General features: G+C 42.6%; 1 protein-coding gene across 2 annotated transcripts in view; it reads right to left on the reverse strand.

Moving 5' to 3' along the window:
* Positions 1-23830, reverse strand: part of LOC124214037 (uncharacterized) — an 84083-nt gene that overhangs the window by 34679 nt on the left and 25574 nt on the right. The window contains exons 7-9 of one of the 2 annotated variants that reach the window (XM_069134041.1): positions 17061-17312; positions 10084-10286; positions 5626-5729 (exon numbers count right to left, since the gene is read on the reverse strand). In XM_069134041.1, coding sequence (XP_068990142.1) covers positions 5626-5729; positions 10084-10286; positions 17061-17312 — 559 coding nt within the window. The remainder of the gene's footprint in view (positions 1-5625; positions 5730-10083; positions 10287-17060; positions 17313-23830) is intronic. The other variant, XM_046615999.2, reaches the window with a different exon arrangement.

A 23830-nucleotide genomic window follows, 5' to 3' on the forward strand; every position in this document is an offset into this window, starting at 1 on the left:
TTCACTCGTTAAAATTCTGTTTGCATTGTTCCATTCGGGCGTGAAAGATAAAATTGGGCTATAGTAGCGCGCCGTACAAAACTGCTAATTATATCCAAGGCTGGAAGACCGAACCGAAATCTGTATGCGTAACCAACGGCTGTATCGTGATACATAATTGAAACGAACTGGATTCAATAGCCGCGATTCAATTTTCCTCGAAAGCTTTAGCACCTGATTAACTCTCGAGAAACCGTGAGTTGAATCATAAGCGCGGTGTTGCGTTAGAACATTGAAACCACCCGAACAAAATTGAATTATGCACAGAGCTGCTGTTAGGCACTGAAATGGAGTTTAGAAATAGCGCCATTCGAGTGGGGTACGAAAATGCGAAAGACCAAAAAGTCGACGGGACGAAATCCCGAAAGTCAAATTACCGACAGTTTACAACGTAGAAAGACTATAAATGTGAAACAATGTCTTGTAGAAAAATAAAAATTGAGAACGCAAAAATGTATAAATAAAGTTATACCGATTATTTATTTATTTATTTCTTTTTTATGAAGCATGGGCAAGATTACGAAAGGAAAAATATTAAACTGCAAAAATACCAAACAGTCAAAAAGTTTACAATTCAAATGTCGGACTCGTACCTTTTTCGAAAATTTACGAATCCGCATTTATCAATAACGACTGACCAAAGACTAGAAGGTCAAAATCCCGAAACCCACTGACAATGAGACGGAATTGACAAAATACCGAGAGGCTGCAAGACGTTAGAAGCACATTTATTCTTTCCAACGTCACTAGTTGCGGCTAATAGATGGCATTACGCTTGTGAAGTGACACGAGGGCGCGAACGTAAATGTGGAACACGATTTAATGTAATAATGTATTGAACAAATCAAATTATACGGGGAAAAAGATGTGCTGTTTAAATGTTATTAAAAATATGTTGTCTATTCTTTTGCGTCTGGTGGACTTTCTGGTTTTTCGGGATTTCGACTCCAATCCCGCCGTGCTTGTGAAATACTCATTTCTGTTCAAAGTGTATCGGACAAGAAACAAGAATCCATATAGGTAGGTATTATGTTATACATAGTTCAACATCGGCATTAATCCGTGAGTATAATTCACTCACAGAAGAATTCAAAAATGCGATTCAATTTCCTTAGAGCTTTCCCATTGTTCGGTCACACTCGGGCAACGAGGACGTACCTAATTGAGCAATTACCATGCACGCGAAGAGGAACTGGCCACTAGGCCGGATCTATCCAACGGGGAAAGTGAGTATTTCCGGAGATCACATTTGCATCTTTGGTCCTTGCAGTCGCTGATACGGGACAGTCGGCCAACGAATACTTATATTCAACGACGACTTGGTATAACGATCGCACGTGACATCGCAGTCCCCTCTACGCAAGTAATAGGGAGCGAAGGGGTTGAACGGAGAAAGAAATACAAATTCGTAACTCTAAAAGATTGAGCAATTGAAATGAAAGAAGGCAAACCCATTTGTGAATACATTTTTAAAACATTTGGGAAATTTCGACAGTACACACATTGTATTCACTTTGAGAGGATGTTGAAAATACGAGGATACAGTTTACCCAGAAACTGAACTGCTCTCGTTCGGGCTCGTACGAGATCGTATGTCATGCATGTGTCGACGTATCGCGTGGCCTTTGCGAGCAGGATACTCGTACAAAGAGTAAAGCCATTTGTGTTCAACGCTCACGATCAGAGAGCTGTCAATGACAAATGGTCGTGGTAACGGAGTCAAACGATCCCCTTTTGCCAGACGGTATAATGCATGTACGTACACATTTCCTCTGGGGTTGAGTTGGAATAGACGAAACTGAACCTGCTTCGACATATTTCTGACACGTATAGCAGGTGCAGCGGAAAGACTTTTGTTGCTTTCGAATAGCATTGCCCACATCGCGCGTTAACTATCGCATCGGTTGCTCTACCCCCGTTTCCTTCCCCGGTTGATTTATGACGGTCATAAGATCGCAACTAAGTGCGACTCGGTGAAGCATTCTCGGGCTTTTCGAACGTAAAAGAAAATCATCTATCGCCCAGACAATGGAACAGAGTCGAAAGCGATATGTGTCGATGTTAATGCCTCGCTTTCGTTTCATGTAGTCTGGAATATTTGATCGGGTCGCCACTCGCAGGATGAAATACGAGCCGAAAAAATTACAAGAAAGAAAATATTTCTGATAAATTGCCGAAACGGTCGCCGAAATAGCAATGCTGCTTCAGATACACCCTCTCTCTCCCCACTTCTAAACATCCTATACGCAGGGTGGATTTCATTGAAATTCGATGTCAGGTTGAGAATTTATTTTTGGTACGACGACGCGGTGAAGAATTCGATCGTCTCTTCAAGAAGTTATACATGAATCAGGAGTACGTACAAGACTTGGGAAAGAATGACAAACGACTCCTTGAGTCGTTGATAAATTTTCTATTGCTCGACTGCAGTGGCTACTTTGGTCTCAAAATACGCATCTATGTAAGGCAGCGTTATAATATGGTAATATATACGTGGGCACTTATATCGACACTTGTACGGTAAATTTGATGATCAGAGTGCCGGGTGTTTGAGTTATTCAATTTCCTCAGAGAGAACGAACTCAGACGTCTTGAGTGGCGCACCGTAGAGTCTCAAGCATGTGTATAATACACACGTATAGAATATACCATATATATACGCTGTATGCATCACGTATATTGATGGCACGTGTACGAAGCGGCATGGCAGAGCCTAAGGGCGAAAAGGTGGGCTTTATACTCAAGGTGGAAAATGGAAGACAATAAAATAAGTATACATCCGCGTGGCATTCATGTATATCCTATACATATACCAATACAGCGCGCACATACGAGCATGCATGATTATCAAATATCCATTGCGCTCTTAAAACGCACCGCGTATGATATACGGACGAAACTTTTTCGCAGCTAGACCCCGGTAGTAAAGTTTTCACGTTATTTCCTCCCGCGGTTAAATTTTATCATGGAATATATACCGGTACACTTGAAAGATTGGTGTAACCCCGTGACAGTTCGAACTTTTCCGAGTCGAGTCGATCGCGAATTCACAAGAAGAGTGAATCACAGATATTTTGACCCTGTTCTTGAACTTTCGTAATATTGATATTATACTTTTATGCGTTACAATCATGTTAACTCAACTCATTGCCGGTGTAGGTACGCAGGTATAATCATACACCAGTTTACACGGTATATAAAGTCGGGTAGAACGGCCGTAACGTCAGTTGCAAAAGTGTTCGTGGCACTCCAAAGTTCTTACATACCTTCGGGGCGAAATGCGGAGACACGGTGAAATTAGCAGGCAAGACCTTCACCGTCCGTCTGAGAGAAGCGTGCGACCGAGCGTAATTAGATTAATTCTTTTAATTAGCCTGCAAGGAATGGGATCTTGCTGCTGCTATATGTATATACACACACACACGCATATATATATTATTATTATTTCATTCACTCACTTTGTAGTTTCAAGCGTGTGCTTATTACTACTTGTTTCTCGTTGAATTTGCGTTTTCCCGCATTCCTGTTATTTATATTGATATTGAATTCTCTTTCTTTGTCTAGATTTCTTTTTCCTTTTTCATTTGGGGTCACTCAGCCACATTGGAGATTTCCAGTGACACACGCATATATATATAATGTTTCAAAAGAATATCGTCGACGAGTTGACTGTACGAAACAAATCAAAATATAAATACCGGATCCTGAAATTATTTTCTCCGCCAATTACTCTCAAGAACAATATTTTATCGTACCTATTTCTACACAACTTAGTTTCTGGCCCATGAACGCATAATCAACTTTCCGCGTTCAATTTACTCAGAATTTAGTATTTGTTAAAGCAATTTGTCTGAAAATCGCGTTTCTTACGACTTATCTGCAGTTTCAAGCATCGGAATTGCTTGAGCTTATAGATATTATTTCATAAAATACTAACAGAGAATTCATTTCGAATGGAATGCTTAGGAGATAGCTTAGGGGTAGAACTCTTCCTCCAACCCTCGCTGAACACCTCATTTCAATATCGGGCAATGATTGGATGAAAGAATCGATTCCCTGTGGGGTAGGATTATTCGTCGAAATGGAACCAGGAGGAACGAGTCGAATACATGTCATTATTGCGTGACTGATCGAAGTTCATCGAGTGATTCTGCAAGTGAATCACTGGCACCTACTCGTCGTGCTTTCAAAATGTATAATTCATTTAGGATGCGGGTGTGGGCGACAAAATGAATGTGCTCACGGTCGGGTCAACTAGTCGGTTATAAATGCGCCCTAGTCTTCGGCACGTGATTGCAACCTAACTGCATTAACGCTGTAGGAAAATGAAATCACGTCCGCTGCTCTCGACAGGGTAACAAAATGGGTCATAAAGGAAATTTTCCTAGCCTCACCATGTCGCCCTTGAACGTGATTCGCGTTTCATGTGCCCATGTCAAATAAATCGAAAGGTAATGATGAAACTTTATCTGTAAAATTTATACGTTATTCTTTTTTATCTTCAAAGTACACACCGGCGTTTTAAACCCGTTGGTAAAACTGGTTTCAACACTGGCTTGAAAATTACTTCAGCACTAATCGAATTCTCCAAATAAATTATTCAGTAGAATATTTCTCAAGTTATTCCTCATTGCTCAACACCAACAACTTTAAATCAAGTATCAAATAGAGTATGCTATTACAGAGTTACCAAACTGTGTTACAAGAGAACGGATATGGTATGGCAAATAATGTTTACAGGCAAAAACGGCGGAAAAAGAAACCGTGGAACACAAATCTAAAGCGACATTTGTAACTCGATAACCGAAATACGCGAGGGTACAGAAGGCGTTCCTATCCATCTCGTGGGCTTTCATAGCGCTATCCGATAGGTATGAAATTTTGTCAGAGTGAATTACTGGACATTTCCGACAGTAAAATATATTGAACGTTTGCAGAAATAGAACAGAGGTGCTAACTACAGGCACGTGATATGGTGCACAGATTCATCAGCCTACGTGTGACGCTCGTGATATCCGTCTTGTATGAAGTACGTATTATTCGAACAGCACACAAAGTGCGTAAAAACACACGTGCGCAAAGTTGTCACGCCGTCACGCGAGGTGTTATATAGTCCTTTAGCCCTGACGGATATGTTGTGCATACTTTCACCCTTTGCTGAACAGAATCCGGTCGCAGCTGAAAATAGGTGGCAGAGGCCCTTTTCGAACCCATCGCTTTATTGACAGGTTCGAGAAGAATTCAGGGGGTAACAGAAGTGTGAGAGAGCTAAAATTAATCAAAGAGAGGGGCTGATCGCGGCGCGTATAAACCTCAGCGTGGGACTAAAATCTAGGTCAGCGATTTCCCGGGTCAATTTTTTCCCTATTTACCTGCCGTATCATTTTTTTTTTTTTTCTTCAACCCTCGATACACACACTGGGGCGTATATTCACGGCGAGCTATATACTCAAGGTAGTCGAGCAGGTGATCTAACAATTGGTAAAGCGACGACTTCGTCGTTAAGTACACTTGCTGTTGGACTCGCGCTACGCTCGGTTTATCGTGCGACGCAAAATTGTTGGCAATAATTAAAGAAGTACTTACATTCACGTCGGCGGGGGACTCGATAAAGGTGAGCTCGGATTCCTCGCCATCTAGAAGAACGCTGACTGTCTTGTCCCCAGACTCGTCATCTGTAACACACACCGCTACTCACAATCCAACCACTCTTAGCTACACTCAACAAAACTAATCACGTGTACAACATACGTCGGATCACATCTATTCTATTCTACATCTGTTTTAAAGGCTGCGGATTTAAACGATATAAACTTGAAGAATGCCTGAAACTCGGTTGGATAATTAGCATGCATCAACATGCACCTCGAGCTCTGCATTCTGGAAACGTTTAAGCAGGTGGTAAATATGCCAAGTTGTTCGCGTGTCTAAAGGACGGTTTGCGTGGATTTTCGGCTCCTCACTTTGCAACCAGAGGCACGGTGTGTTTAAAACTGGGTTAAGATGTTGACAATATTCGTCCAGGCGTGGCCTGAAGCCGGCAAAACATGAATACCATAAGCGTGGTTAACGAAGTACGAAGTTACACGGCTGTTTAACTCCACTGTAAAAGTTACGCTTGTTACCTTTTTTTAGTCCAGTTTAATTATTTCGTTTTTCCACAGGTTTATTTCCCTTCGTTTATATCCAGCGGAAATCGGTTCTCGTCCTACTTAGTCGGCTATTGCTATGCAAATTGTACGTAAGTATACCTAGACCATTTTTTGTTGATCGTTGCGAATAATGAATCATGGGAGTTCTAAGTCCGGAACTAGTTACAGGACTTCGAACTTTGGCAATGTGTAGAAACGCTTTCTTTACTCTGTGCCTGAACCGTCGCATCGCGTTAAAACTTGGCTGGTTTAAACCTGGTGGGTAGGTCCGATATACAAACACATGTCTCAGAGTATAGATCGATCAATGGTAAACCACCTGTAATCTGAAGCTATATAAGCTAGAATCCATTCGAAGTTGGGCACTATTTTAACAATTCGAAAGCTATTATACCTACGTAGGCGTGTCGACAAGTGCGCTTTGATGCCTTGTTATAATCATCGGAAGACCGGATAACAATTATTTGACCTGCCTTTACTTTTCGAAGATCGGTTCAATAATATTTCGGAACAGACAAAGAGTTGAAACGAGAGTGAAGTGAACTGTACGTAACATCCTGTACGTCCTGCCACACGGATGATACAGGGTCTGAAAATCGCCCCAACGCGAAATAGATATACTGTCATCTGTTTGACTGATCGAATATTGAAAATTTGTTTCATCGGGACATTTCAAAAGCGTATTTCCAGTTTCACCGACGGAATTTTTGATACGAAAAAAAAAAAAATCAATTTCCGTAAAAAGAAAGAAAGAAGAGGAAACACAAAATTGGGAAAGCGGTACATCGGCGAGAAATACGGTTGATAGAAAAACTCTGCTGCTCTAATCATCCCATGTATCAATAGCGTATTAACGATGTAACTTTGCAAATGAAATCGTCGACGGATCTTTGATAAAGGAAGACATGCTTACTCGAAGAAATTAAATTATAGCAGAGTACGCGTATTCTATTCGAGTTTCCGATTACTTTTCAGATCCAGTTTACTTGTGTTCGAGGTTTTCAGTGGAAATTCTGGATTCTATCATTTTTCTCCAATAAACCGATCGCGACAACAATGTGAAAAAAATCGAGGAAATAGACACGCACAATCGGAAAACATACCTACCTAATATATCATACATAAATATTATTTACAGTTTCGCCGGTGAAAAGTCAAACAATAAATTGGTACAAAGTCGGGATGTTTTCTATTTCCACCCCCGAAAATCCGCTTTTGCGAGACTTTCGAATCCCTCTCTAAGGATCTGCGGTATTCAACAGTACGTCGAAGAAAGCTAGGTCAGGTCTTGTCAGCTTAGCCAGTTCCCTAAGTCTCCTTCTGGTAAGACTCTGAATCAAAGAGGAGAAAAAAAAATCAAGAACACCAGATTCAGACAAGAGCACACTCTGTTATGAATCGCAAAATTTCCACGGGTTTTATTCAACCTCGAACACAAAATTGATGTTTGCCTGGCACGCTCGCGCATCAACCTTTTTTGCAACGAGACTTTGACAGCCACTCTAATCTCCGTCCAAAATTCTTAGGTCTAACGCACAGATTGGTTTCTGCTTTGATCATTGCTCGGATAGTGTCTTCAGAGCAGCCGAAGCACTCTACGCGTGACGGCTTCAACTTTTTACGACGCCTTTCCGCAGGACTTTTTACCGCTGTGTTTGACGCACGAATTTCTTTGTATCGTAGGTATCCACTATAAGAAACTGAGTCGTTTCAGTGTGATTCATTTTATCGAATGATTCTCCTCAGCAAACGTCGCAGTATACGACTAAACGTCTTTTCAGGACCTGAATTTATCTTGAACAAAGATTATAGCTGCCTTCGTACAATGTTGCACAGCAGTAAGACTGCAAAAGCACCGGCGAACAAGCGAGAGATAAAAGTATTTTCCTTTTTACGGTAGATAATATAAATTATCTGAAATACGATTATCGCCGATCAACCAGTTTAATCAATCAATGGAACTTGAGCGTTACCTTCTTCAAACATGTAGCTAACCTGAACGCGTCTGTTTGAGACGCGGCGCGTGAAGGGTGGGCATACAGGGATATGTGTACAGTTCATATACATGCAGTGTATTTTCGCGGCACGCCAGACGGCGAAATTGGATTTATTTATGACAGTAGAATATCATAATCTGCGGTAAAGCAATCTTCTCGTAGTACTTATACCGCACGGACGTATATTATTGCCAGGAAGTTTATAATTTGAGGGATAAATTTACCCTTTCAACTTTTCTCGCCACTCTTCACTCCGTTTTGTATACGCGCAGAAAAGATTTTTAATTACATCCTCAGAAATAAATAATACCGAAGTATAAAGAGATTGCGAACAGTTGCACCATAAATTGTAGTTAACAAGCGCCTTCAGTCGAGTGGTAAAATATTGCATATTCAATGCCGAGACTATCGTACAACCTCGCCTTACTCCTCTTTCATCTCTTCGTATACGAAGAAAAATAAACTCGGTATATTGAATTAGCGGCGATACTGAGCATTGGAAATGAGATTAGTCTTACAGACAGATGCCGATGCTTCGCTAAGAATTTTCATGCAAGCAAGAAACACGCAGCTTTATTACGAATGGAAACCCTTCAATATTGACCTACAACGTAAATTCGCTTATAAATAAATCGCTTTCGTACTCTGATTGCGCCAATTCTTGATTGCTCTCCATTCAGTCGAGCCTGAACCCTTCAGAACCGCCTTCGAGGCACAAATGCTTCTTAGAGGTCAAATCCCCGTTCACGTTATTGTAATTCGTAATCAACTCGATCGTGTAACGTAGCACCGCAGAATTATGGGAATATTCCGCGGCATTCAAACCCGAGATCTTCTACCAACGACGAGAGGAGTATAACGAGGAAAAAAAAATCACAGGTCCTTCGAACCTCTGTTCCCTTCGCCAATTATCGGTCTTTATCCCGTACCACTAGACAAACTTTCTACGCGAAATTCGCCACGCAAGTTACTCTCCGTAGGGTCGATAAAACATTCGGGAAATGCACTTTGCTCCGCTTGGTCGCTTCGCCTTGATCTCCGCTGTTACGATATACGGATTTCCATGGAAAAAAGAGGGGCAAAAAGAAAAAGCTAACAAGCTAGCGTCGATGGCTGGTTGAGTCGAGTTGAATGCCCTCTATATATAAAACCCGGCAAGTGTGGGCCGTGTCGCTATCACTCCAAGGCTGACTGACTTGTCCGGGTATTGACCACGTTTTATGGAGCCGAAGAATATACCGCGCGATTCGACTATACACTGCTCAAGGATATAATAAAACATCCCGCATAATAAACCAAGAAAAATACAGAAGCACGCAGCGATACAAATCTCGAGGGTATGATAGTATTTTTCTTCTTTCCCAAATTGCGTAAAACGAAGTAAGGAAATCCGAGTACTTTTCATCTACGTATACGGACGTAAGTGATGTCTCAGAATATTATTAAAAAACTAATTTATATTCAGTCGAAAGATATGTCCATGCTGTAGCTCGTTTCAGTAATATATATATTTTACATGCGAAGAATATGAATCGAATTCAAGCGTAGTTACAAGCGTTCAACCCTAATAGGTCACTCTGGATGAATTTCACCCCAGACATTACACACGTTACCTTAACTTTCCCGATGGTTAACAATATTTAAATAATCAATTTCGGTTACGAAAACTAAGAGAGCTTTTTCTGCGAACCTTAAACAATACCTAGATATTTTTTGTAGATTTTTAGAACTTATCGTTGAAGTAGAATATCATTTTTCACCTTGTGCGATCGTTACGCCATTCTACCTATTAGGGTTAAAAGTTTCTTGGCTTATATACACTGATGATGCGTAAGAAGAATGGACATTCACAGATTCAGAGAGGTAGATCCAAAAAATGGGAAAATCAAACTCACCTATCGATGTGTCGTAGGCATGGATATACTCGGATGTCATGAACTGGGAGACTAGGGAGCTTTTACCAACAGCAGGGGCGCCTAGCATCAAAACACGATACGGAGCAGGTCCTTGGGACGCGCTGCTCTCGCGTGAGCTTGCCAAGGATCCTGCAGCCGACGTCCGCGCGGAGCCTGGATAAGAAGCTGTCAAATGTTCGGTGCTGTAATCATAATTAATCACCCTCTGAGACAAGCATCCGGTAAAACATAATATAAATTTTTCGACGCATTATTTGTAGCGTGACAAATTCCCATCGACACTTCTGTTTACGCGTTACTAAAAGTTATCCGATATCTGATACGTGTTCATTTGATTTATCGAAGCGTGGAAAATGGGACAAGTCTGAAAGCAACAACGAATGAGCTTCCATATATCCTGATCCACTCGAAGTTCGAGGAACCAGACAATTTTAGGTGATCCTTTCAATTTCTCCTACACGAGCAATTGATTTCCACACACACATACAGGCATTCGCCCCATGCGACTGAAGCGGAAGCCAAGAGTGCGCGATCCTCGATTTTATTTCGTTTATCTGCCTTCGTGTTATCCCTTTCCGTAGGCAGAAGCAGGCTTAACTCCGCGGCCAGTGAGCCTGAGGCCTAAGACGATGAATTTCGGGGAAACCGAAGGAAAGTAAGCGGTAGGTACGATCACGAGGGTGTTCGCATCACGCATTCCATCCAGCAGCAAATCCCTCGAGTCGTGTAATCCAAGGCCCTTCGTCTCGTGCTTTCTGCAGTTACAGATGCGAATGGCTTCTGCATTTACGCTCCCTCGATGCAGCGGGGAAAAGAACCGGACTCTTTGCACACATTTCTGCCGGTGAAAATTACAGCTTTCCCTTTTTACCCCGTTGACCAGCAAGATTGGCTCTTCGAAGTACCTTCTGGCGTAGCGATACCTACAGAGTCATATATCCCCTAGGGGGGTTATAAATTTCCATTTTCCAACGCGCTTCCGACCGAGCCGTGAATTTTAATATTCTTTGTTCATTTTTCATTCCACATTTTTCGCTCTATTCCCCGTTCGATTGAATTGTAACGAATAATCGATACTGAACCAGTGAAAAAAATGTTTATTTACCTATATACAACGAAAGATCTGCTCTCTGTTGACGCAGAGCAAACATAAAAAAAAGAAAATCGATCGTCTGCACCGCCGCAGTTCGTGCGGAGCCACAAAGCCAACGAGAGGAATTTGAGCCGAGGGAATGCGGATAGCGGCAGAGAAAAAGGAGAGAAAAAAATAAGAAAGAAAAAAAGAAAAAAAAACAACAACTCGATACCAGGAGCGATCAACAATGTAGCCATTCTATTCGGGGGTGATGCGCCCTGATTCCCCTTGCCTGTAGGCTATTTCAGGGCGGCTGCGAAATCCAAGCGAGAGATCACAGTTCCCTCTGAACTAAAAGTCAACTGACCTGTGTAATTTAATTACGAAAATGTATAGATCACTCGACGAAGTCCGCAGCGGTCCGAGAAGAAGATTGTTTTTGCGGGGTGGGAATTACATCGGCGGAAGAGAATCGCGAATGCCGCAAAAGGTGTGCGAGGGATGCTCGCTGGTGTCGATCGGAAGTTCCTTGGCTATATTTTTATTTATATTTTTTATTATTTCTATTTCTCCATCTCCCGACACGCGCATATCTGTACATTATATTCTGTCGCGAGATTCCTTGGAGTATCGGAAATCCAGTTGCGAGGTGATCCACTGTAACTGCGAGCTTCCTCGAGGAGCGGTTGTGCCCGTTTTTGTCGGGGGCGGGATCGAACTTGGGTCAATAAAATATTTAGAAATCGAGGGCGGCAAGCCGACAGATGCTGGCTCCGCGACATAAGCTCGTATGCGTTAAGGTGTATCCTCTTCTGCCGTATAAGCGAGTTTGGCCCGATCTCATCTTGGCGAATTCGCACTCTATAAATCGATTTTCATATCCAGTGCATAAAATAAGCTTTACTGCGATACGCCGGCTGCGCGTACCGAATGGGACATCACCGGAAGTGAACCTTAAGACGCAACTTCGATGAGATATTCCCCTCTAACTGTACTCGTACGTCTTGGGAATACGACGTTCCGTTTGGACGATTTATTACACAGGCCTACAACGATATCCTACTTCATAAAAGAAAATATAGATACGAAGGTCTTAATGTGCCGAATCTATATCTGCTTTCCATATTTTGCACTCAAACTTCAAAATTTTCTTAGTTTTGTTTTTGCATTTATGCTACTTTAATCTATTTATATCGTATCCGTACATACAAATCTAGTTTGAACTTATAGAGAGAGAAAGAAAGATATCGCCTAACGTTGTTCAAAATAACTAAAGTTATACTAGTAGACAGATTTTCCGACGATCTCAATTTTTAAACTCTTTAACTTTATAATTTTTTTTTCATAAATATTGTTGCTATCATTAGTGTTTGATTACAATTTGTAGTGAAAAATAACAATTGATTAAAAAAAAAAAAAAAATGGTACATGAAAAGTATACGTGGTACATATTTTTAATTACTATAATTCGATTCAAGAGCATCAAACCTTATAATTACACATAATAATAAGAATAAGAAAAAAAAAGTTTGTTCCCGCAGACCAGTGTTATTACGGGCGTCCGTAACAGCAAAGCAAGGAAGAAAACTCAACACCGGAATCAGAAAAAGAGATTTCATTTAACGGGTCTATTCAAGTATAATACGTAGATGTAGTCGACGACACTGCAATGCACTCTTCAGCGGTATTGATCCCCTACTCGAACAAACGCGAACAGCTCTGGTGTATTAGACAGTTACACCGGGGAGCGAACGTGACGAACCAATCAAAAACGTCCTCTTCCATCGCACGAACGGCGACCCCTCTCAACTTTGCCCCATCCTATTCTGCCCTCATCTTCACGGAACCAAGCCAGCTTGCATGTCGGTATACTTAATGTATAAACGTACCTACATTGAAAGCACGCTAGTCTGTTCTCCGTAGAATAATGAAGTACCCACCTCCCACCCTCCACCCTCGCTTAGTACATCAGACGCAACGCGTAAGGTCCTTTGAAAGATCGTGCAGGTATTATATATTTAGATAATGAAACGCACACTCCGAAGCATGATATACGCTAATTCGTTTTGTTCGAGTTCTGTACCATCCGGTGGAGGATTGTGACACGTCGGAAGCTCCATGAGGTTATAAAACTCCTGGAAACGGTTATTTACAATGCGACGATCGTGCTTCAGTCAATTGTCTCTGCCGCACCGCAATAATTCTCACAAAGTGAATACTTCGATGCAGGGAAAAATCGGCAACTTGTGATTAGAGAGCTTTTCGTACAAGGAAGAACAATCTGATTGACGAGAGAAAGAAGAAACGAATATTCGAATGCATACTGTGTCAAATTTGCATCGAAATATATCGCTTCTTCGATCCATCGATGACACGTACCAGTTTGCATTCGGAGTAAGTAAAAAAGTGGATGCCAGCGATCCGTTCTTCTTTTCCGTGTAAACGTCGACTCGATGTCTTCCACGTATGAAAAATGTTCCGTAAAAGCATCGACTCCGGATTGTCTCCGCAGCGTCCTCGTTTACTTTCGAAGGATCAGGCAATGCTCTAAGGTCCAACACGTGCGTCTACGTTGCTCAGTGTCACACGTAAACTCACGCGTTCGATGTAGAGCATCGTCAGTTACTCGCGGAAGTCGATGTTGACCCGTTGGCGATGTTTCGGTACCGTTGTTTGTCTTTTCATTCTGTTATAACCTCGCCGAAGTATCAAAAATGTTATGGATTCCACGGTATATTTGGGAAACTTGTATAATGTCAGAAAAGATTGACTGCATCGTTTCATGAAATTCGCATCAATTTAGCCCACGGCTTATGGAAATAAATATTCAATCTTCTCTGGGTAAATGTTAATTAAAACTTTAAAATTGCTTTCCGAACGAAAGTTTTTGTATTGTAAAAAATTAAATCGGGAGTCCCAACCATCTACACGCACTGAAATCAGTCGCTCCATTATAATAGCGTTACAAATACCTCTGCAGATTAGCAAATGTCAATGCATTGAAAAACGTGAGTCCATCGCTTTCCCGTTTCTCTATTCGAACGCTCTACTGCGATAAGGTCTTTTTTTCTTATTGAATTACAGGTACGAATATTTCTTTAGAGGCTTTTGCAGAATTTCATTTCATAATGTATTTCATAATCAAAAAGAAAAATTACCTTACTAGATCTCCAACAAATCTCTGGGAGCAAACGATTGCGCCATGTTGGAGATTTTTTTCACGTTCATAGATTTCATTCCGGATCGACAGCTGTCAGAGATGGCGTGAAAAAGTTGAATTACGCAAACTCGGTAATCCTGGCACGCTTTGAATTCAGCACTTGATCTCGAAAAATGGATGGACCGATCTGCGTGCGTATATTACACCTCTCGGAATATTCAATTCTTTTATTTTCATACCCCCGAGCAAAGTCCCGGAACTTGCTTATTATTCGCTGAGACTGAAAATTGCTTTTCACGCTTCTCTTCTGCCGGGTATTTCGGATCGTTGAATTCATTTTTATGCCAAGATACCGTGTAATTGCACATGGCCAGTATACCCATAAGTTGGCTCAGTACCGTTCTCGCGGGAATTACTTAATTAGAGAGTCTTCACTTCGTAAACATGAAAAGTGAATGCATATTCAAAAACAGTGCGTTTTACCGCGCGCAGTGCTTTTTTTCTTTTTCCAAAGTTGTACGAAATTCTCAAAGTTTCCAGAACCATTTTGCGTTGTACTTATGGTTTTTTGTTTCCTCTCATTTCTTTTTTTTTCCCCTTATATACTCGAAGTCGCCGTCGGAAACGAGCCAACTTCTAATTTCCTGCACAGACACGTGAGCTCGATAATCTTGCCTCGCGTGATGAAGACTTGTTCATCGAACTACTTAAATATCCGAAAGCATTATTTAGCCGTTACGATGCGGCGACACGGGATCGAAACTTCTACACTACCCGATTGAATATTAAACAAGAAAAGTTACCGATTGCACAGGGTGCGTTCCTCCGGGTCCCGCCAACGATGGAAGTCTCAAACTTTGCATTAACTGCAAATTTTCACCCGTGCATATGAATATCTCCGTCGAAGATTATTCAGGCTGTATAGCATGGCATGCAGTGCACCAAGTGTAAGGCAATTTTACCATCGGAATAGTTAACTCTGCGAAAAACTTTTTTTTCCGTGTTTTTTTTTTTTTTTTTTTTTATCACTCCCCATTATTTTGTCCACACATATATAAGGATGATGATTATTGTTTTTTTTTTATTTTTCACCCTTAACTGCTCTTTGTGCTTCTCAATTTCCATCGGTTCACTGCTTTCCGGATAGCGCGCCCCGCTGGCTGTGTGTTCATTAAATCCTGCACAGCATATCGCGCTCCTCTAAAAATGTGCACGACGCAAGGACCCTTGTTGTTGTCACCAAACACCCTAACAACTTGAGATGTTTTGACTGAACCCCAAGCATATACGCGCGGGATTATACGTATAATCAGTCGGGCGTAACGGCGAAACGAAACCTGATCGAGCGGAGTCTTTGTTCGCATATCAATATCGTTTTAATTAACAAATTCCGAAAATCGCCTTCGTGCAACGGATATTGATCGGACCCTTCAATGCTTCGACTACTTGCTGACAAGTAGTTATCAGTTAAACAGGGAACTGTGGGCATGGGTAACGACACCTCGCCTCTCCGTGTCTTCGCCGACGGCCTTCCAAGGGTGACGCGCCGCTCCACGCAGGTCCACGGATGCCTTATCTGTGACCAACTAATTACCTGGAACGGGTGCGGCTAATGGGTGAATAGGTGATATGTAGCGCCCAACTCCCCCAAGATTCGGTCCAACTTTCCGCCATTACGACCGTCAAACAATTATTTCTCTGGGGACTGTTCGTTTCGATGAAATATCCGTGGTCCTTTATTACTTCGTTAACCGAAAATCGTAACACATCGATTTCCGCACCCGTCAGGCCCGTCTTTCGAATGTCTCAGCTTGTTCAACTGGTCGTAAAAGAATCACTTCGTCAAAATCGAAGAAATCGTTTACGTACTGCATTTCGGGCTCGCAAGAATATCGATTTGGCTTTGGATGATACCATGTTTTTCTTTTTTATTTCTTTTTTTTTTTTGTCTCTTTCACGGAGATGAGGGGAATATTGTGTTACATTAATCTTCCCCTCGATATGCTCGATACGCTTGGACTGATTGCAGGGGGCGTAAGCACGGCGAATGTTGTTCCGCGAACTTTTGCTGGCTCAACTCCAACCCGCTGTCAATTTGTTTGTACAGGGAATTTCTAACCGAAAACTGGTTTCCCTCCAGCATCGTTGTCACTCGCAGGACTTTCGACGAGCCACGTTTAGCTTTAACGCTGCAAAATCGAAGCATTCAACATTTCGCTGTTCCACCCGGAAAATTCCTCGTCGAAAGTGGATAGTAATAGGCACACGATCACGCCTTTGTCAACGCTTTGAACAACACTCAGCCGTTCCACCTATAATGTAGGTCGTTATTCCGTATAAGTCATTTCATTTTCCCGTATAACGATCCAACTCTAAAACCCCCTGCTTACTCCACCGTGCTACGCTTACCGCGATCCAAAAATTTTCATTGCAACATCCATGAACAATATTAGCTCAGACCGCGTTAGCTTGATAGCCATTCTAAAGGAAATGAGAATTTTTCAGGGATAAGGTTGGTTTCTCTCTATAAAGTGAATTCCACTTCAGAGACCCTTTTGCACCCGTATATAGCTAACGAACCGCCGCCTATAATATTCTTCTTCCCCGGATACTTAAATTGGTAGAGGGCGAAACTGGCAGAACCACAAGGTAAGACGATCAAATGTCGACGATGTCAATTCTCCGTGGTAAAGGAGGTTACGAAACACACTGCAAACTTACCTCGAATTGCTGGACGCGACGCTGTTATTGGACCTCGATCTTCGACTCTTTAGGGAGTCTCCTCTGTTCACGATCCCTTTCCCAGTGATGCTGAAGTGTCTCAGTCTGTAATACTCCTCCTCGACACCCGTGTTAGGCATGCTAGCAACGCGCGAACGCTGCTGTGGTAGGCACAAGTAGTTCGGACGTCCCGACGCCCGACTGCCTGGTGTCTTGACCGATTGCGACCTGCTGTGATGAGGACTTCCATGCCTGAAATCAAATTCACGAAACAAATGAGCAACGATATATCGTACTTTGAATTTGACGGAAACGACCGTGGCGGTATATCGTTACGAAATACGGAATAAGTTGACCGCGTTACAATTCTTTGGTACCGTTCTGAATGCGGTGCATGATTATGATGTGATAAGTGGCACACTTTCGCGGAGTCGGTATCTCGGCTCGCATTTCCGAAACGTTCTCCCCTTTCACCACTGAACAGCTTAATTTCTACGTTGTTGCTTTCCCGCTATAAATCAGACCGAAACACTTGTCTGAGGAAAATAAGAGGAAAGCAAAAGGGCCCGAAGAAAGGGGCAAAGGTGAGCAGTGGTCGAAATACCCTGTAGTACACACCGAGCTCTTTTTCAACCTCGCGTATTTTTATCGAACTAGGTATCCCGGTCCCGCTTGAATCGTGGTCAAAAAGCAACACCGCCGAATTCACATTTCGCGGGGACGTGAGAAAGTTTCGATACGACGCAAAGAGCGGATTTTTCCAAATGCGACCCATTCCACATTGCAATTGTGACGGAAATTGCACGTCTGTTATAATCGATTCAGAACGTGCAGCGTCAAGGATTGCCAAAATAGTACTTGTCCTATCCTCCCACACGCTTCTACGCTCTCAATGTGAATGTGTTCGTTTGTAAAACCAGAATCAAACACGTAAGTCAAATCCCAATTCGTAAAGTAGGTGAAAGCGCCGTTTACCCCGGCTCAGGGGAAAATGCTGGACTGCTGAATTGACAGGTTCAGAGGGAAACTTTTGGTGACAAATTCCACCCTCGGCGTTACGACACTTCAACCCTTTACGCAATCCGGCGAGGTAATCAAGCAACGTCCACTACAAGAGGGTCCTAATTACATCCACAGAATATCGCGGAGACTAGGTGGGCTACGAAAGCTTTATGACCGTAATTTATAATTATGGCTGACGAGACTTGAGTTATATAAATTTTATTGGTTAATTATGAAATTGGTTCGATGTATTAAGCTGTGCAAGGGATGGATTTTTGTTTCGTAACGTACGAAGTAACCACGGAACAACTTTTTCAAGACAGTGTAAACGTCCAAGATAGTAAACGGGTCATTTATAGGCGTTCCAACTGTTGTCTAAGTGGTGCACAGCTACGCTCGACAATAAAGTATTCCAAGCACGTTCATATCGCGAATAGATATAGAAGAGCGCAAGAAGAAAAAAGAAGTTATGTAACACCCACAGTTGTCGAAGAAAACTTGAAATTAGTTTCCCGATATGGTTTACAGTAATTTCTCTGTCGGACACGGATGGTTTCAAAGATGAATCGCCACCATTGCACCCGCACAGAGGACCGATGAGATCGTCCTGCGCCCAACTTTCGCTACGTTAAGTTCGTTTATATCGGTTCTCGCGTTTTGACGCCCAGCCGGCTCGATTCGAACGACAAAAGTTTGCCCCGAAGCGTCGCGCGTCTGCCGCCTTCGGGGATGTCGCCATTATTCGAATGTAGAGCGATCGCGAAATCCCAAACGGTCCTGCGGGAATCACCCCGCATCTACTCGCGCTCTCCTTATCCCTTGTGCGTCGTCTAAGGAGGATAAGGATAGCCGCTTCGCCTCGATACCTCGACCGTAAGTCGAGTAAGCTCTGAAGTGAAAGCTCCGGGCTAGGATTCGGGGGAAATTCCAGTTTAAAATGGTCATAAAACCCTGCCCTTTACTCTGCGTACTGCTCAGACTCCGCGGTGACTCGAACGAATGCCGAGTGGCAGGTAGTCTTGTATATAATACGTAAGTAAGTATACGTATACCTGTGTCCCGTGTGTATAGATAATCTCTCGAAACGAGGGCTGCTCTCCAGGACTGTTCAATTCAGACTCTCAATTTCTTCGGCGCGACATTTTATCAGCTATATTTTATTCCCTCATAGCTCCGGATGCCACGAAGGCACGTGCGTATATTTTCTACAGCCACAGTGAAATACGCGATCAAATCGGAGCTGGTAAGCATCTTTGACACTATTGGATCTAACTTAACAGCTTGTAATTGGAGAGAGCGATCGATTGCGGAAGTCACGAACGATCTGGGGTGAACCGACCGTTAACCTTCAACCCGATCGCGCGGAAGGTAGACGCCTCCTTCGCTTAGCTGCTATCATCAAGTCCGTGGAACACAATTAACGGGGGTTTCCTAAGGAGCTCATCGACCCTTCGCCATTTGCTATCATGAATATGCTGCCTCATTCCAGTGTGTATTGGAGACGGTGTTCGATTGTTACTCTACGTTCTCTCTAATCTCCTGCGGAATAATTACTTCCCCGTTTTCACAACAAATGGAAAACTACCTAATTTTATTTGAATAACAGAAAGCCCGAGAGAAGGCCCGATGCAGTAATGGCGGAGAATTTTCCTAATCAGAACTATATTCCAAATAAATTGGTAGAACCATGGGATAAAACCGTGTTTCAATTGATTCGGCTATCCAGCTTCTTAATGCTCCTGCGTATTTCGAAACAGTCTCAAGGACACGTTAAAATCATCCGGCATTACGCAAGATTGTAAAATACAGCTTAGCTAATTCACGTGTTATCTAAATGGAAAAACAATACGTGGATTAAGGGATTTCACGACTAGAAGCAACGGATTTGAGGGGTACGAAGTAAACAAAATCGTCGATAAATAAATCAATAAATAAATGACACGATATTTGGCTCCGGCGCCCTATAACGTATAATCCGCACTGGTTGGCTCCGGTCTAGGGTTACCTGTTAGCTCTGAAATTTGAGCCGCTAAACGCACAGCGACGAGTTGGCCCCGCTGGTAGAGACTAGGCGAAAGCTTTTACCGAGTAAACATCCCTATCAGTCCCGACAAGCGGTGGCGTCGACGCATGGAAAAAACCCTTAGGCAAACGCGTTTGAATGAGAATTGATGGACGCTCTTGTTATCTACCGTATTGCGCCTATAGGCTCAACGCCTACGCGTGCAATTAGTCGCAGGTTCGCGGGAGAAAAAACAAAAACGCGGAAATTATATAAGCATCGCTCTGTGGCGTTTATTTTACACAGTCCGATAGATCGAAAAGGCTCAGAAAGTCGGAACACAGGATTTCTTTACGAACAATGAGACTCTTCTCAAGATTCGTTTCTACTTTGATTGTGAGCTGATACCTGCGGCCCATTTGCTGTCGGGTTAATCATATTTACAACGTTGGCTTATTGTAACGTTGGAATGCAGTGATTCATAATAAAGAAAGTGATCAAAGCGAAGCTTTGTGTCGAGGATTAATAGAGGGTAATAGAGGGTGCGAAAATTGTGGACGATGTCTCGGTAGAAGGTCTGTGAAATTATTTCACCCGAGTATCACCCTCAAATGAAAGAGAAAATTAAATTTCGACGCTAAAGCGTAAACGAGCCTCGGTATGCACATAATACATATTGCGTGGCCTCTTGAGGCGCAGGATAAAAAATTGAACAAGTGATGTGGTAATGGCGGTGGGTAATATCCACTTAAATATAATAATAATATTTCAGTGGTAATATCGTTTGTCGGAAACAAGCGGTACTCACTGATCCTCGAATTTACTATCCGATACCTGGATATTGCGTCGTTTAAATAGCAAATATTGGTTCACTTCTCCTGAAGAAACAACGGGAGTCTCCGTGAATACGTTAAGCTATAACAATAAGTGCACAAGGCCGCACCCAAATCTCCTGACATTTTACGCTATGTGAGTTTAATCTTGACCTTTATAACCGTCGTTATCTTCATTACGGGTTTTCTTATTATCGGAGTCGAAGCCGCTATATTTCGTTTTAATTTCAAGTCGGTAGGCGGGCATCGACGCTCTTGTTACTTTTATCATCATCGCCGTTACAAGTATCTTGATATTATAAAAGGACGAACACTAGAGCGTCAAATGGTGAATATTGAACAAGATTAACAGCGTGTGAACGGTCGAATCCGAATATATTGAAGAAACATGTGTGTTCGGTATGAGATTTTACAACACGTATAAATTGTTCACCAACGGATGAGTGGGATTAGGGAGTGAAAAACGAGGGACTGGAGTGACCCGAAATACACGAACCAGCGGGGAGCTCATTATATCTTCCTGAACAGGCATTGCAGGTGAGATTTTACCCACGTGGCGCGTTGAAACACGTTTAGGGTGAAATTGATTCGGGTTTTCCGCGCACGCAATGAAACGAGATAAAAGTTCGCTCGAAGGTGGCGTGCTACACTTTCGCTATGCTTGAAAGCCGGAGAAACCACGGCCTAAAGCTCGGAATACACGGTTGGCGGATTCCTTTTATCAAGCTGATTTCATTTTTTTCGTTGCCAGGCAGCCGTGGATGCATTAATCGCGAAGGCTCAAAAGGTTCGGGTCAACGCTTGAATCGCATGGATATCGTCGAAGTAATCCAGAGAGGCGTATTCAAGGAAAGAAAGAAAGAAAGGAGGAAATAAAGAAAGAAAGAAGGAAGAAATGAGAGAAAGAAGGAGGAAACTAAATTGAGCCTGGAATTTAAATGAGGCTCGTGACGTCACCCCTTTAATCAACTGTTTAATCCCGAAAATGACAGCCCGTCGAATTCTTGTCGCACAATTTTAGTGTCTACTGAAGTATAAATGCAGCTTTTGGTATTCAGATACCGTGCATGATTGACACTCTACATTTATAACCATCTACTTGTACAAAATTACGTGAAAACGATCGCGACAGAAGATCCCAATGTCTGAATAGTAAAAAGTGTTCAAATCTAGTCGAAAAAAGGTTCACTAATCCCTTTCGAAAACATGTGAAAATTGAAAGCCTCTTCTTTTACAGACTTGGTTGTGCTTTCACAATTCCATTACGATTGATCCTTGAATCGTTTGAATGTTCACCGAGGTATACGACTATCGTTATTGGTATTCCGTGCGTTAATAACACCTGACGTGATACTTTGAACGTCCGGAAATTGTGTACGGAAATAATCGGTTGACCACAAGTATTTGGAAGAGAATGAAACAGGGACACGACGATATTACTTGGTTCGTGACTTGACTGTAAAGCGATCGATTGATTTTCCCGAATCTTGGGGTATGCGAAATTCGCTGGTTAAGGTGCACAAGGAAAATAACGAGGCGGTTGTTGAATGCATGCGTCCCTCGAGAAGGAAGAAAAAAAAAATATCCTCAGATCACCGCAAAGTAAGTTCGTGCATTTTGATTCAAAGCTTTTACAACTCGGCTGGGTAACATTTATGGAAAAACGTCACCAGCGCGTCTCTCTACGCTAACATTGGCATAAAATGCTTATAGCCTCGTTCTCCGGATATTCTGTCTGTTTGTTTTTCTACCCAGTGGCTGGCGTGCATTATTATACGCATACGATAAAGTACCTATAAATGTGACCTAACTTTTCCCGCTTTTGCACGCGCTGATGTCAACTTGTCGGAAAGTCTTTTTCCCCGAGTTTCCCCTCAACCTGTCAAACGCAACGGTACGCCACAACCATAAAAAGTAACAAGAATCATCGCTGCACCATCGTACGAAATTTGCAAGAAACACACCGACGTATACCCGAAGACGAATCCACCCCCCGTTTCATACATCGGCCTTTTCTCAAACCGAGTAGCGGCCCTCGTTCTCCACGCTGTGGTAGCCCATCATCTCGGTTGGCCGCATGCAAATGGTAATTTCCGGAAGGGGGTCCTTCTTCCTGCGCATATTTTCACGTGCCTGTCGTTATCATAACCAGACGTACAAACACACGCAGACATCTCTGTCAGGGTGAGTATCGACGCAGCTGGATGAATTGCTTCAGTCGAGTTACGCAGCTTCACTCTTGTCTAACATCCACGAAGAAATATCTAATTTCCGGCCAATTAAGGCGAAAGTTAACCGATGTGGACTAATGGTCCGGTTTCACCCTTTCCACTTCCTCCGCAGCGGGTGAGCCCACCTTATTCATCGGGGATCGAAGATACCTCGAAGACAGGAGGTGCGCGCCTCGTTGCCCAAATCCAGATAGACCGTTGCCTTCAATTGATCGACGTAAGAGCATACTGCCCTTCGCGTTGTACCAAGATTAAGCAATTTCCATCTGCAGAGGTGGCAATACTTCTCTCGTGATTTCTTTCACGGTGTTATCCTTGTATTTACTCGGTGCTTGGATCATCTGAAGGTGATCTTCTTGACGGTGTGAACTTTTCGCGACTCCTTTTGAAATCCCGATACTACATTGAACCTTCTTCGAGAGATACAACCACTTTCGGATCAATTTTCACCCCGATATGAAATTCTAGATGTTTTGACATCGTTCAAGCTACACGCAGCCTTGCGCGTTGAAGTACACCAGAAGGGATCCTCGGCTCTGATTCGAAACCTTTGCATAGATTCAGCGTGATTCGAAGAGTTTTCACGTTTCTCGATGATCGAACCCTCGATGATCGAGCTTCCGATCGCGAGACGGGCGATGGTAATGAAGCGCCGATAAGGAGAGAGAGGGAGAGAAAGAGAAGAAAAATTCTCCCCAGCTG

Source organism: Neodiprion pinetum, chromosome 3 (genome assembly GCF_021155775.2).
Source record: "Neodiprion pinetum isolate iyNeoPine1 chromosome 3, iyNeoPine1.2, whole genome shotgun sequence".
Lineage (NCBI taxonomy): Eukaryota > Metazoa > Arthropoda > Insecta > Hymenoptera > Diprionidae > Neodiprion > Neodiprion pinetum.